Source organism: Pomacea canaliculata, linkage group LG1 (assembly GCF_003073045.1).
Source record: "Pomacea canaliculata isolate SZHN2017 linkage group LG1, ASM307304v1, whole genome shotgun sequence".
Classification (NCBI taxonomy): Eukaryota; Metazoa; Mollusca; class Gastropoda; order Architaenioglossa; family Ampullariidae; genus Pomacea; species Pomacea canaliculata.
This window is the reverse complement of record NC_037590.1, coordinates 18,372,955-18,388,013: the sequence shown is the minus strand read 5'-3', so window position 1 is coordinate 18,388,013 and position 15,059 is coordinate 18,372,955. Positions and strand designations below refer to the sequence as shown.

The 15,059-nt window shown below is 38.0% G+C and overlaps 1 protein-coding gene across 1 annotated transcript; it reads left to right on the top strand.

The window, feature by feature from the left end:
* Positions 1-478: 478 nt before the first annotated feature.
* LOC112565193 (actin-related protein 2/3 complex subunit 1A-like) lies at positions 479-14,686 on the top strand. Its single transcript, XM_025240528.1, is given in 16 exon segments — positions 479-523; positions 525-546; positions 1,186-1,224; positions 1,227-1,336; positions 2,299-2,321; positions 2,323-2,405; positions 2,696-2,813; positions 3,154-3,213; positions 3,366-3,472; positions 6,067-6,169; positions 6,560-6,635; positions 7,713-7,819; positions 8,883-8,966; positions 10,121-10,210; positions 13,157-13,247; positions 14,073-14,686. Coding segments are annotated over 16 exon segments (1,197 nt in total). The 3' UTR covers positions 14,112-14,686.
* Positions 14,687-15,059: the final 373 nt, after the last annotated feature.

The window sequence follows — 15,059 nt, the reverse complement described above, 5'->3', positions numbered from 1 at the left end:
AGTATACCTTGACTGTTATTTTCTCTACCTTTTCTGCATTCCTTCATGCTCCTGGTGATTACCACTGTGCATGTTTTCCTGATTGTGATGCCAAATTGACTGTCAAGCGGCATCACCTCTCTTCTATGGTGCTAAATTTTCAAAGAAGAAAACATTACTTTGCTTCTGGAGGTTGACACAAGCTATGGGGTAGAAAGAGAACTTCAGATCTGATGAGCAGTTTCATGGGTAATTTATAAGAATTAACAAAAAGCAGGCGCTCTTGAAAAGGGTTCTTGAGAGACATAAAAGTAGCAGAGCCATATTATCCTTATTGATCATCAGAATTTCTTTGTGCTTTTCTCAGAAAAGTACACCACACCCTTACTCTCAAAGAAAGTGCCAAGTGTAGTGCTTTTATGAATAATTGAACAGATGTATATAAGGTTGCACAATCAAAGAATTGAAATTGTCATCTTTGAATTTTCCAGAACACAGAATGGCTGAGAAGCACAGTTTTGGGATCTTACCTGTGACCTGTCATTGCATTTAGTGGGGATAGAAATGGTATGTAGATTTTATAAAGTAAATCTTTACAAAGGGTATGAAAGACTGTAGGCAGTACTGTTGTGTCACCTTTTAGATATTAATTGTATAATATCTCTTTTGCTGAAATATATTTATTAACATATTGCTTTATGTTTAAAAATCTACATTCACATCTGTGATACATATTTACACTTAATATTGTAATGTGAATAATCTCAAAATAAATCATATTGTTCAAGTTTACCTGATTAAGGTACAAAAGAAACGTTAGGAACAAATAAGGATTTTTTTTTTAACAATGCACAGTTATTGTACCATAAAATACAGATGACTGTTAGTGGTTTTTTTAATAGTTATTTATAGTACTTCTTGAAGGTGAATAACCTAGTGATTACTGTTAGATCACTGGGTTAGAACATGGAGGCAGACTGGTTTGATATCTATATAGCACAGTAAGCTTTCCGCAGTGGACTCTGTTGTACTCGATTCTGGTTGGAGAAGGTAAAGCTTAAAAGAGGGGAGATGAAGACTACCTTTACAAAAAAAAAAGAACCTTTGTCCCAAGAAAATTGTGTTCTCTTACCACATTTCTCAATGGCCGAAAGGTCAGAGAACTACCTTTCCCTTTTTTAATTGTGCTTTTTTTTCTGCCATAAGGGTTGGCTTTGGCACTGAATGATAATGAAGTGAAGATCTATAAAAAAGTGGTCCAAACTGGCAAGAAACAAACACCCTTACTGAGCATGGGCAGCGGGTTACTGGTATTGATTGGGCCCCCAAGTCAAACCGGATTGTCACCTGTGGTGCTGTAAGTCTTTGTCAATTTGGTTACAGAAAATTTGTGAGATTGAATACTGTTCTGCATTGATTCACTTATACTAGGCTATGTAGACTCCAGAGATTGCTTGGTATCTTCTTAAGGATAAATATATATTTAAAATAACATGCATATTTTACATGTTTTATAAATCCATGCACATATTTCAGTAGAATGTATATTACTGGATATTGTTACATTTTTTACATGGGTTGGGGTGAATGGGGGGATTATATGGCATAGGTGCAAATTTCAACCAAAACATTGAAAGTGTGAGTTTTAGATTTTGTCTCAGAACCACGTATAATTTCTCTCTAGAAGTGACACTCATTAACCAACCTATATTAGTTTGCTATGTAGCCCTAGTTGGTGACAATGCAAACCAATAAGTAGCCATAATTTTAAACACATTCTATGCTATTGGTATTGTATTTGTATTTATTTATGTTCAGGTTTTTAAGAGGATGATAGTCATGGTTGGTCATTCAAAAAAGATGAAAAGAGAAAGGAAAAAGAACTATTAAGGGATTAAATAAATTTTTAAACAGATTATCTTTTACCATATGATCATAGGTAAGGTTTGTTGCTGGCAGTCCAAGAAAAATTCCCATTTGTCTGGATTCTTTGTAGTGATGTATCAGTCAATGATTTCATTGTGAACTTATGCAATAAGCAAATATACAACATCTAATTTAAAAACTTACAAATTTGATGCACGTGATGTGGCCTTTTATCAGTTGATGATAGTGCAAGAGAAATGTGTTGTTTTTTTTTTTTTTGGTTGGATTAAAGGCATGTTTTTAAATTTTTTTGTTACAGTTTTGTTTGCCAAGAGATTGTTAAATAGTAAAGAGACTGGCAGAGGGGATCAAACTCCAGAATGAGCTAAAGTGCTTGGTGGTGCATAAAGAGATGAAGAAAAGATATTTATTCAATTTTTATTTTGATCTCAGGATAGGAATGCATATGTATGGACATTTCAAGCAGGAACGATGGAAACCCGACTTGGTCATTTTGAGAATCAACCGTGCAGCGACTTGTGTAAAGTGGTCTCCTAAAGGTAAGCTATTTTCCTTTTTCTTTTGTTTTCTTATTCTTCAGGTTTTCCACAACCAGGAACCAAACTTTATTGAATGTTGAACAGGTGTTTTTAAAATGTCCTCAAGTTTTTTTTGCAATGCTTTTAATATGCTTAACCCACTTGGAAATTCCATGAACTAAAGATATTTTGCAAAGCTTCTTGTTATAAACTCCTCCCTTCCCAGTCTAGAAACCTGGGAAACATTGGAGACTTCTAGATTTTTTTGTGTGTAACTGCTGCACTATATTTAAAGCAAAATTTCTTATTAGAAAACAAGTTTGCAGTGGGCAGTGGAGCAAGGCTGATCTCCGTGTCTTACTACGAGGACGAGCACACATGGTGGGTGAGCAAGCATATCAAGAAGCCTATCCGTTCCACTGTCACCTGGTATGTTGAAATCTTTTAGACCATTACATTTAAAATTTTGTGAATGGGTGGGTGGGGACTTCATTTTGAATTCTTTTGGCTTGTATATTATCTTAGAAATGTGTCAAATTGAACAGTATGGTAAAAGCAATTTACATACAAGAAAATGTCAAAGTAACTGAGACATAATAGACAAATAGTAATATAAGTAATTGAAGTAATTTAAACCCTAAAATAAAGCCCATCTGTATTATATGCGTTAATTATTTTTTCAACTATAAGCTCAGCAGGCTAATTATGTGTGACTGCTGAACAGATTGGACAAGCCTATGCTATAATCCTGGTCATATTCTATTAACAGCTTGGACTGGCATCCTAACAATTATTTGATTGCTGCCGGATCTACAGACTTCAAGGCCAGGTAAGCGTATGACTATGCATGGTTGTAGCTGGCTTTTTTACACTTAAACTTTCTGACTGCATAAGAAAATCTTACTTCTCCCTCACATGAAAAGGTTCTCAGTGAAAATGTATGAAGACAATCGGTATTGTTAGTCATTTCTTTCTTTCAAGGGTGTTCTCTGGCTATATCAAAGAGATTGAAGAGAAGCCTGAGCCTTGTGTATGGGGTTCAAAGATGATTTTCGCTAATCTGATGGCTGAATTCAGCAACGGTGGTGGTGAGTATCATAACTAAAGGGAGAGAATTCAAAAGTTCAAAATGGGGTGATGTATATGTATTTGTTCACTGTAATGGTGTCTTTATTTTGACTTTGTGATCAATAAAATTGATTTGGTATGCTTGTGAAAAAGAAATAGAAATATGTCTTCCAAGATATCATTTTCTGTAGAAGATTATAGCAAAGTTTCAGTGATTCATAAAACACAAGTCGAAAACGATATATGGAACCAAATAAAGGTAAGTTGAATGTCTTGTATTACACATTCATGTAGCTTATGAACTCTTTGGGTTTTTTTTTTGTTTTTTTAAAGAAGTAATCTGCACACTACCCTGAGCAGCAAAAAGAATTATGCAATATTGGATCATTCTTGTTAGTTTATTCCTTGTTACTCCACCAGGAGCATAGAGCCGCAATCATTCTTGTGGTGACTCATTTTCTGTGACTATTTGTATGTGTTCTGGGTATGCAGTGGTTAGGAACAGATCTCCCTGATTAAATGATGGGAGTATTTTTGTTGTTGGTAGGGGGGAGCACCGAAAGCACAGTATCATTGATAGTTATTGTTCAGAACACATTTTTTTCAGATATTCGTTAACATTACCTTTCATAAGTCATCAAATTTTCACATTATTCAGACACTTGGCTTTTATCTTTGTACAGTAATTTTGATCCCACATCTCTCTGACATCAGATAACAACACTAAAAGCAAAGACTGCAAAATGACTGACAGAAGATAAATCTATCATTTGTCTGACCTTATGAATTCTGTTAATTTTTATATATATATTGTTTTAAACAATCCAGAAACCCTAGTTTTAAGTTTCTAAAGTGTTTTTTGATAATTCAAAGTTTTTGTTTTTTTTTATTTTGATGAATGTGAGAGGAATATTTTTATACTTCAGGCTGTCTTTTCTATTTTAAAACTAGGTAATCAGTAACTAATTAAAAGAATCATTCCTGAAAGTCTTTTTTCCTGTCATTTACTCTAGATTATTTTTTCTGAAAGTTGAAAATACATTCACATTTGATGGATCTCAAGTTCATTAGTTAAAATTATGAACTAGATATTTAAGATTTTTGTGAATGTTTTATATGGATTTAGCATGAATGTGTATAGGTCGACTGCTGTCTGTCTGCCAAGACCAACGCTTAGGCTCTTGCGAAGTTCTCTGCTGTTAGTCTCGGCAAGCCTAAACAAAGAATGTGACTAAACCAGAAGATTTGTAGTGTCATGCCTCATTTAAGTAGTTAATCTGAAATGTTAATAAACCGGAAGCTTCGTAGTATCATTTTAGTAGTTAACTGGAAAAAATCATCTGCCAGCAGTCCAGTAATACAAGTTCATGGATTTAGTATTTCTAGGCTGAATGTTTTAGTTTTGGGGAATTGATTACCAAAAGAAATATGTGGTGTCTTGAAAAAATGTAACATGTTTGTAGTTATTGCCAGATCTGAAAAAATTAGATTGCTATACATACATATATACATATTGCTCTTACAAGCCTTGGTAGAACTAGGGTAAAACTCAGAGAACAGTGATGTCATTAATAAAATACTTGACATCTTATATATTGCCAAAAATGCAAAAGCTAAAGTGTGTTAGGTGGAATGTCCAACTTGATGTTTGTGGTTAAATTAATGCAAACAGTGGTATCGTGTGTAAGATTAATGTTTCCTGTGTGCCAGCCCAAGCTCATAAGCAATGTTTAACACAGTTAATACTTCATTCTGACAGAAGCATAGTTTATTTCTAAATTATTAGGGCCCTAAAACATTTTTATGGTTTTTTTTTTAAAACACCAGCTAATAACAGAAGCATGTTAACATTTTTTGTTCCTAAATCAGCTTTTTAACTTTAATTTTACAAACTGCTATCATGAAAAAATTATGGTTCAGCTCTTGTTTCAGGCGCACTGTTCTTTCTCTGCATGTAGAATCTGTTTAGAGGGCTGACTTCTTGCCATGTAGCTGGCTCAGTGCAAAACACTGTTCCCCTCCACTTCTCATGAAAAGAATAGCTTAATAACAAAAATCAAATTGAAGAAAACTGCACATAGCATTTTGAACATCCTGGTAGTTTTCTCTTCATATTTATTAAAAAGCATGTTGCTGTGAGCTCAATAAGAGAATTTGTAGCAGAAAAGAAGTGTTAAACTAATGCTTATTAGTAGGTGAGAACCAAACAGCTAAATTTGTTCTTGTATGTGTGTGTTACGCATATAGCCAGCAACATTGACATAAGCACATTTTTAAGTTTTGTGTCTCACAGTTAAACTGAATAAATTATAAAGTCTACTTTCATAAAAGGTAGTCAACTGGCCTTGAAGTTAAATAACTTTTATCTGTCTCCTTGTCCTAAGTTAAAGGGGTGATATAGGCCACATAGCTTGTGCTTGATTATTCCAAGGCATACCTGGAATTTTACACATGCAATGTTGCATCATGGTCAGACCTTGACTGTGAAACATCTATTTCCTTTTAAAATATACAGAAAGCAAAAAAGGAAAGAACCTGAAAACTTAGGGTACAGAAATCTTATGCAATATGGTTTTATTTGAAAGTACTGATTGTATTCCTTTGCCTGGAACAGGTGGCTGGGTCCATGCTGTGTCTTTCTCACCAAGTGGAGACAAAATTGGTTGGGTTGCTCATGACTCCAGTGTATGTGTTGCCGATGCAACCCAAGATAACAGGTTAGTCTTGTGAGCAATTATTTAATGGCAGTTTTTTTGCTCATCTTTGCGAGGAACATAATTTTTGACCATTTAACTGTGCATCAAATGGAGGCCCTCATGCAACATACCCTTTGACATGATGGTAGTCAGCAGCAACAAACTACAAAACCTTATCAGTCAGTGGATGAATGAGAAGCACCTTGTTTTCTTTGCAAATGTGTTTAAATAGGACCAAATGTTTTGACTCCCTAGGGTTAATGCAAAACATTTTTACGTCATTTTTTAAACATAGTATGGTACACCTCCCCCCCCCCACCTTCTCATTGGTGTGTATGATTGTCGTTCTCAGTGTAGGTGAGAGAACCGAGTTTAAAGTCTTTGTTTCAAAGAAGTCTTGGCTTGTTCCAGGCTGGTGGTGGTCAAAGACAGCTTCCTTCCCTTTATGGGCATTACCTGGGTGACTGAGAACAGTCTTGTGGCTGCGGTAAGTTTTCTTTATCTTGTGATATTGGGGGCTGTTTATTTACAAGGAGATTCCTTGGGGAGGTGGTTGCAGGTGGTGTACATATCAGGGATGATTCAGCTAACAGCACAATGAATACGGTGAATTGGCTAGCACATAGATTATTTTAGAGAGTGTAATGTAGGTGTCCACAAAGTCTCTTTACAATTTCAAGATTTTATTTAAAAAAAACAACAAATGAATAGAAAAATCTGTGAAAATTATCACAAAATGAGGAGTAGATATTGAACTATTTTTGCCTTATTTAGTCACCATTAGTTGCACAAAGCACATAAAGACTGCATCCTCAGACATTCGTTCCAGCATTTTAATTGCAAACCCTTGAGTGCCTTTACAGTTGGACTTTATAAGCCTACAATTGCAAGTTCTTGTGTAGGACCTTGTACGCTGTAACTATCTTACAAAAGAACCCATGAATTTTTAAGGAGAAAGAGCAGAGGATTGTCTTACACTATTGACATTTTTCTCCAATATTCGTTGTCATTCTCTCCTTTATTTATCTAATTCTGTGCCTGTCTCCATAAATTTCTTATGCTGTTCACAAATTGACAGACATGGCGGTGGATGTTTTATGCATGTTTAGTATGTTTTCCATACTTAGTCCTGTAGTTTTGCCAAGTCTGCATATCCAATTTTGCTTCATTAAACATGGTACTTATTGTGCCTTTTCTTGAGTATCCATTTCTTAGGGGTTTATTCAACAGCCTTTCTTTCATCAAATGCAATGTGATTACAAACTTTGATAGCAACAGATTACATTGACACATTTAATTAACATATCTCATCATCTGCCTTTTTAGTGATTTTTAAAAATTGTGAATAGAATTTGTGGACACCCTGTATATTGAAGAAACGCATGGTAAGAGTGAGGAAAAACAGTACAAAACTGGGTTTTCTGAAAATAGTGAAAGTTCAATACTTTTTTTTTTATCGTTATGAGACAGGATGTGTAGTTTTAGGGAAGACCTTTCTTCCCTCTCTTTTCTCCTCATTCCTGTCAATTTCTTATTCTTTTCATTGCATTTGATTTTTATTCAGGGTTATGACTGCAACCCAATGCTGTTCACTTACAATGCTTCCCAAGGCAAGCTGTCATTGGTCAGTAAACTGGACATACCCCAAGAAAAAGAGGCTGGCACCATTAGGTTTGAATGCACATTTGTTTACTTTATGTTGTTTCTAAGTATCCATTTTAACCATTTGCTGACACTTGAGACTTGAAAATGCTGTCTCCTGTGAGCTGCCCAGTTTAGTGACAGAAGATGCAAAATATATTAAAGATGTTAAACTGAACTGCTATTTTATTTGGCATACAGCAGATTGTATTTTGCTTCAACTATTTCTCTTTTTTCACTTAGGGAGCTGTTCATTGCTAGGAAATGCCTCTGTGTATGTATGTGTGTTTGTATGCACGTGTGTGTTTGTGAAGGAAGGGCCTTCTTTATGGAAACATGTTAATGTAAGACAATTTATCAGTCACATCCAAACTACAGATCAAGTTTGACTCAAATTAAGGATTTTCGAGAAATAGTAGTTGGGTTTCATTCAAGGTAGGCTATACGCAACTAAGGAGAGAGGACAAAGTTGAATCTATACAGGCACACATTTGTAATATACAGATCATGTGTCACTTGCTAAACAATTATAGCAAAAGTCCATCGGTAAAACTTTCCTCTTCTGATATGTTTTTTTTGTTGAACTTGTTTAAAATATGGAAATACATGCTGAAAAAAATGCCATTGTGATCATATAACAGAAGATGTCTGTAATTTTGATTCAACATCTTTTTGACCTTTCGGCAATTTCATTGGTAACCTCAGATAAGAATAGAGGTATGTGCAGATATTTTTTTTTTCTAGGTATCCTAAAGTGTGATTAACATCAGTGCCTTTGAGTACTTCAAGATTCTGCATCATATATATATAAATCTGTAGTGGAATAAAGGCAGCTATGTATGTTTGTTGCAAACTATAGGTTATTCAAAAGTTAAATCGCTACATAGTGTCAGTTCTGCTGACTTATTCTCACCTTCAAAGAATCTGTGACCAACATAGAAATTCTGGGAATATGAAAAGTAAGGAAATGTGATACTGTGACTGTGTTAAGTTAAGGCCCATGCAACAGAAAGATAAAAATCACTTCTGTTGGCTTTTAATTGACTGGCTAGCTTAGTTCATAAGTATGCAGCACAATATCTGTCATGTTCAGGCAGGTTTCTTGTGATGCCACAGCCAATGGGCAAAACAACGGGTGCGAAGATGAGGAGCAAGCAGAAATGGAAGTTATCATGAAGTTGAGATGAGCTCTGATGATAGGCATGCTAGGCATTATCATGCATGTGCCTCAGCATTGCTGAGGAGACTTGGTGTTGTGCATTATTCTAGCATATAAAATAACCACAAAGACTAAGAAAAAAATATGTTTGCAGTAAAAGAAACCTTGAAGTTGGCATGGTCAAAAAGGTTTGTGAAGAATGTGACCTGCACACAATACTTATTTGAAGTGAAAGAAATCTAGTTAGTGCCACTGACATGATGAGACCTAACTGCATGTTTTAGTAGGTCTTTGCTCTAGCCAAAGCATATGTATTTGTTTTGAAAACTGTGTGGGTGCTGGTTTGTGTGTGAGAGAGAAACAAGAGAGTATTCATTTGCACATGTATTGTGTAAACTGTAAAGCATTATTTGTTGACTGCATAAAACCTAGTCAGTCCCAGCTAACAGTTATATGCATGATAATTTGTTGTTAATTATAACATTCCAGTGTCCTTTGTAGAGATAGCAGACATGTTACCTGCTGAAAGGCTTTGTGTGACTCACCTGTTTGATAGTGTAACCCCTGTGCTGGAGTGATATCAGTTGCAAAAGTTTGCTTGCAGCCAGTAAAGAAAGATCTTGTTTCGGTGTGCATACTTCACACAATTTGTCTGGACTTCCAGCTTGAAATACATGAAGAAAAGATGTTACCATTATCTTGTGGTTATTTAAAAACGAAAATTTGGCATTCAAGTGATAGTTGCAGTTGTGGAATTTAGGGGCTTTAGGTTATAGAATAAGTGCAGACAGAAGGTATTTCCACAGAAATCCTCTTTTCTTTTCTTTTTTTTTTTTTTTTTTTTTTCTATCCTCTGTCCCCTCCCTCTCTTTCTGTGTCCTTCCTTACACTTCTCTTTCATAGTAGATTGTGCATATGTGTATGTGAGAGAGAGAACCTAACACCACAGTCCCATCCCCTTTCTGAAATAGCCCACATGGAGTAGTTACTTTTAACGAGCCAATTAATTCAGCTGTTACAGTTAATGGGATGGTAATTTCCAAGGAGAATGTTGATTGGTCTGTTCTGTTATCTTTGTGGGTTAGACGTCTTTAAGATCAAAGCTAAGGCATATTGTTGTCTGCATTGTTGCCCCTCTCCATCCCCTGATGATGAGGATGTTTTGGTTTTAGTGCCATGAACCGCTTCAGAAGTCTAGACAAAAAGGCTTCCTCAGGTGACACCGCTACAGAGCTGAAGACCCAGCACCAGAACACCATAAGGTATGTTTCCAGGTTTATGTTCTGTGTTTTCTTCCTACCAAAAAAGAAAAAAAAATTCTTTAAAATGTTGAAAAGAAAGTGCACTTAAAGTGCACTTAAAGCTCTTCCACTTCCCCTCCCTCCTCCTGAGTTTTGAGCAAAATAGCATAAACAGATTCCTCACAGCTCGATTTATAGGCAATATTTTTTTTAATAAAGCTTTTTTCTTCACAGGGGACAAAGGAGGGGAGTGGTTGGGTGGGAGGTCTCCTTTTATATGAGCAAAGAACATTGATTACTGGGTAGAAGTAAAATGTAGACAATACAGGCTGCTTGGCCTGAAAAAGACTTTGTGGTCTTTTGTTAGACAGGATTACAGGTGGTATAGAGAGCACATAATAGACTGGAGGGTATAAAATGTTTTACATGGTATCCAGTGGCTTTCATGTAGTGTCATGCACTATGGGAAACATAGCTTGTTTCTCTTGAGATTGAGGAGGTGTCGCTGCACATTGTGCTGCATGTCAGCTACAAGCAAACGTTTCTTTTTCTGCAAGGTGACTGTGTGTTGTCATCTTCAATCCTGTGTGTCATGCTATATCACCAGAAGGAAGATGCAGTTCTGTCCACAGAGTTTTAACACTGATGAGCAGGACCACCTGTAGCCTTTGACCTTTACAAGGAAATGCTCTGTTTATTTTGTAACAATGATCAAGTGCTCCCCAGCAGTGAATTTTTAAAAAATATAAAGCCTGCAGTCTGTTTTTAAAAGAGCACATGAGTATAGGCACATTGTTGAGTGGAGTTCATGGGGTGCAAACCTAAATGCAGGCAAGTTAAAAGAAGAGTTACAATTTGCAGGGACGACAACAGCGTTTAGGTTGATATCTGGATGAGATTGGCATGAATATGTAACAACAGTCATGTGTGCGTAGGGGCATGCATGTGTGTGCACTTGCTAACATCCATATATTTTATCTTTGCACTGGTTCCCCAGATACTTAGAAAAAATGTGCCACTGCTGATACAACAAAAGCCACAAATTATGAGAGAGTTGGTTAAGAAAAAAGAAAGATAATAAGAGGTTCATTGACATGGTCTCTCTCTCCAGAAATCCTATTTCATGGTGTTCCAGTGTGACAGCAGTCACCACTTCATGTTGAAACCTCTTTGTCTTGATAAACAACAGTTGTGTACAGAAATTTTGTGACAGTTTTGAAATGACTGTCCCGGCGGCAACAATGTGTAGAGTGTTTGAAGTGAAATGCTTGCATCGTAAAATACTGCAATATTTTCGTCGCTTGGAACTGCACCTTACATGCGTCGCTGACAGGTTACAAGATTCCCACTGCTGATGTTGGACTTAAAAGTTTCTGTCAAGATGCCGTGTGCGGCAATAAGAATTTTTGTCATTTGTTCTTCCAGACATCCTCCCTTCCCTCAAACGCCACCACCCTCTCTCTTTCTCTCGGGGAAGAAATCTTGTCTTATTCTGTTGAATCCCATGAATCGTGCTGCTATTGTGATTTGTGTGCTGTGTAAACAAATTGAATGTCTAGATCGAAATCATGATGGGATAAAAAAAAAACTTTTGTGATTTCATCATCTTGCCATTTCACTTTGTTATTTATAGAAGAAGGGATGGAAAGATCAATAACTTTTTTTTTTTTGGTTCAACGTGATTCACTGTTGATTAAACGAAAGCTTGAAAAGGTCACATGTGGGGAAAGTGGGGATGAGTGGGCGAGTATTGACTTCGAAGAGAGGGTAGAGGGAATGGAAGCGAGGACACAAAGGTCTTCTACTGTGGTAAAAAGAGCGAGCACACTGCACGACAGTCGCTAGAAGTCACAAGGCAATGGTTGCGGTGATTTATTCGAGGTTAGCGCTGTCTGCTGACTTTGCTCGCCTCACTGCGCCAACCGGCTCCACCACAAGCCCCCGCCATAACTGCGCCTTAACACCAGTCACTGCACGGAGCGACTCCCCTGGTGCAGGGCATTGTGTAACCTTTCACCCCCTCTTCCTTGCCCCGGACATCGTCCCACAGCTAACAGTTTCCCGCCTTCTTCCCCAACTTCCCACCCCACTTTTTTCCCCCGGTGAACAGCAGACTGTCAAAAAGAGTTCGCGGTTTGTTCTGTCGCTAAAAAATGCCGGCCGCCGCCGCGGCTTCTGGCTGAGAAAGATCGCATCCCTTCCCCTCAACCCGTACTAAGCTCCTCTCGACCGCTGTACCCTCATTTCGCGTTACGAAGAACGGCGGTAGTTTTAGCCTCATAAGTGGGTATTGGCTGTGCGATGAAGGGCTTTGAACACTCTTTACTCGGGAAATACCTTTCAGTGCGTATGCACAGTGATAGAGTGCAGTGCATCGTTAATACAAGAGTGCCGAGCTGAGAGAGTGAATCAGGTTAGGTGACGGGAAGGTCGGGCGCCGGTGAGGCGTAATGTTCGTCAAAATCACGGCGCCACGCATGATTGCCGCTAAGGATACATCCGTGTGAAACGACGACACCGCGTCTAGCCACAAACGGGAAGGGGTTGGGTCGGTGGGTGCGTCTAGATGTTTAGGGTTACCCTGTCCCTTGTTACATGAGTCAAAGACGTTTTTTTTTTTAAGGGCAACATGTTGGTAGTGATGCAATCATGGTGTAACTTGTAGCTGGTGACCCCTAACATCGCTTGCAGGTGGGTGGCATGAAGAGGGTAGGAGAGCGTAGACGAGTGTCTCGCACCCACAAAGCGAAGTCGATTTTATAAGAAGTGGCAGGGGAGTGTTGTGGGCTGGAGGGCTGTAGTCAGGATGAGGATTTTTTTCCTTTCGGCTTTCCTTATTTGTCAAGGTGTCAGTTGTGTTCGACCATTTTTTTATTTCGTGTTTTCCATGCTCCTTTGCTCATTTATTTATCGTACTGTTTCAGATCCGTCGCATGTTTGTAAAGATAGATATGTTTACTGTTTCAGCCAAGTGTCCGTGTTTGAAGGCACCAAGGCCCAGTGCCGTAAAATCTCCACTTCAGGTGTGGATGGCAGCATCATCATCTGGGACCTGCACGTGAGTATCAGCGCTCGAACGTTCTTGCCACTGTGTAACCTTTGCCGCCACTTCGCCACTAACGCTTGCTTCTACGACACACTTTATCACCGTTCTTATGTTGCTAGCTACTTGTCTTATTTTTACAGCCGTTCTTTGTGTATGTATATTGTTGTTGTCAAGCATTTTTGTATGAACAAAAGGTGGGTTTCACCTAGCTTTGAGGAAATAATAGGTTTTACTGAGCTTTACCCAATCATTAGAAAAATAATTTTCATCCTGCTAGTTCTTTAACTTCTACTATAAGGCACACAAAGGGACGGTAGTAAGACAATAAGCTAGGTCCACAAAAACGAACAAAGGGGGTCCTTCCCTCACTACATCTGTTGTGCCTATCCCTAGGATGATCTAAACATCTTCACTTTGTAGCATTTTGTTTGATTACTTTGAAATAGCTTTTCTTATTACAACGTTTCTAGATCACAATAACCAGGGTTTTATGTGTGGATCATTACATTTAATCAGATTCTTATTAATCATTACTGATGAATACGCTTGGAACTTACTAAACAAGAGGTTGATATTCAGCAAGTGAGAAAACAAATTTGGGGATGTGTTATACTGCTATTGTTACTTGCAGACCAATACTAGGAATATGACTTGGTTGAAGGCTTCCAAGAAAGAGCGTTAGAGCGATTGGCATATGCCACACTGTTAACTTTCACGATACAAATAGCGTCTCCTTCCTCTTGCATCATTGGCGAAAGAGAATTAAAATGTTATTGTAGTTGCATGATGTGAGACCGATAATGTTTTTAGTTCCTTTTTTTCTCTTTTTTTAAACAGTCCCTGGAGAAGAGCATCCAAAACCTCAAGATCGCCTAACTCTGGGTTCTTCGCTTGCTCGGCTTGTTGTCCGGACATGCTCCAGACAGCGCGACCCAGAGTGCCTTTGTGGTTTATGCCTTACAATATCTCCCTACAGCACAAAATTCACGAACTTTTTGTCTGGCTCTTGCGACCAGGACAATAAACTCCGACCTTTCGACCCTAGCTTACCTCTCCTTTCTATAGCTATTAATGAACTTTATCGTTAAGGTCTATTCGCGACGGCATCAGAAAGTTTGTACTGGGATTCACACGACGTCGCGCCTCCGCCTTTGGGGACTGTGTTCACGAGACCTTTATACCTTCCTTTCCAGCTGTTTGCGTAGCGGTTTCCTTGTTTTAATTCCATCCTCACTTTCTGTCCCTTAAGGGTGAAGTTGTCGTCATTGGCAAGATATTTGCCGATGGTTATCATTTTGTTCTGCACAGGCAGTATGTTTTATGTAGATGTCGGGTGATAGCTTTGAAGTGTTCGTCACGGGACGCTATGACTGAGAAACGTGCAATGAGTGTAGCTTTGCTGTATGCTGTAGATTTTTTTCTTTTTTGAAATAAACGTTTCTACTTGGGGAGTAAGTTTTTGTGTTTTGGTGGTCCGGATGCCAGCACAACTGTAGTGGGTGGTGTGGCTGCAAAGACAGTTGGTGATGCTGGAGTGGGTGCGAGTCATTGTGTTGAGTATGGAAGCTCTCATCAATGATTAATTTTTAACTCGCCCTGTGTGTCAAGCACTATCGTCTTTACTGCCACTGTCCCACCCACTTTTCTATCAACCACCCTACCCGTAACCACGAAATAGCACTTTCTGCCTGCCCCTGTCTGCTACACTAAACACCTTTTAGTCAACATTACACAATAGTTACAACTTCAACCTACAAATTCTATAATAATTTACGATCTAGACCAGACCTGGGCAAATTAACTATATTAGTTTGCCCACCTCTG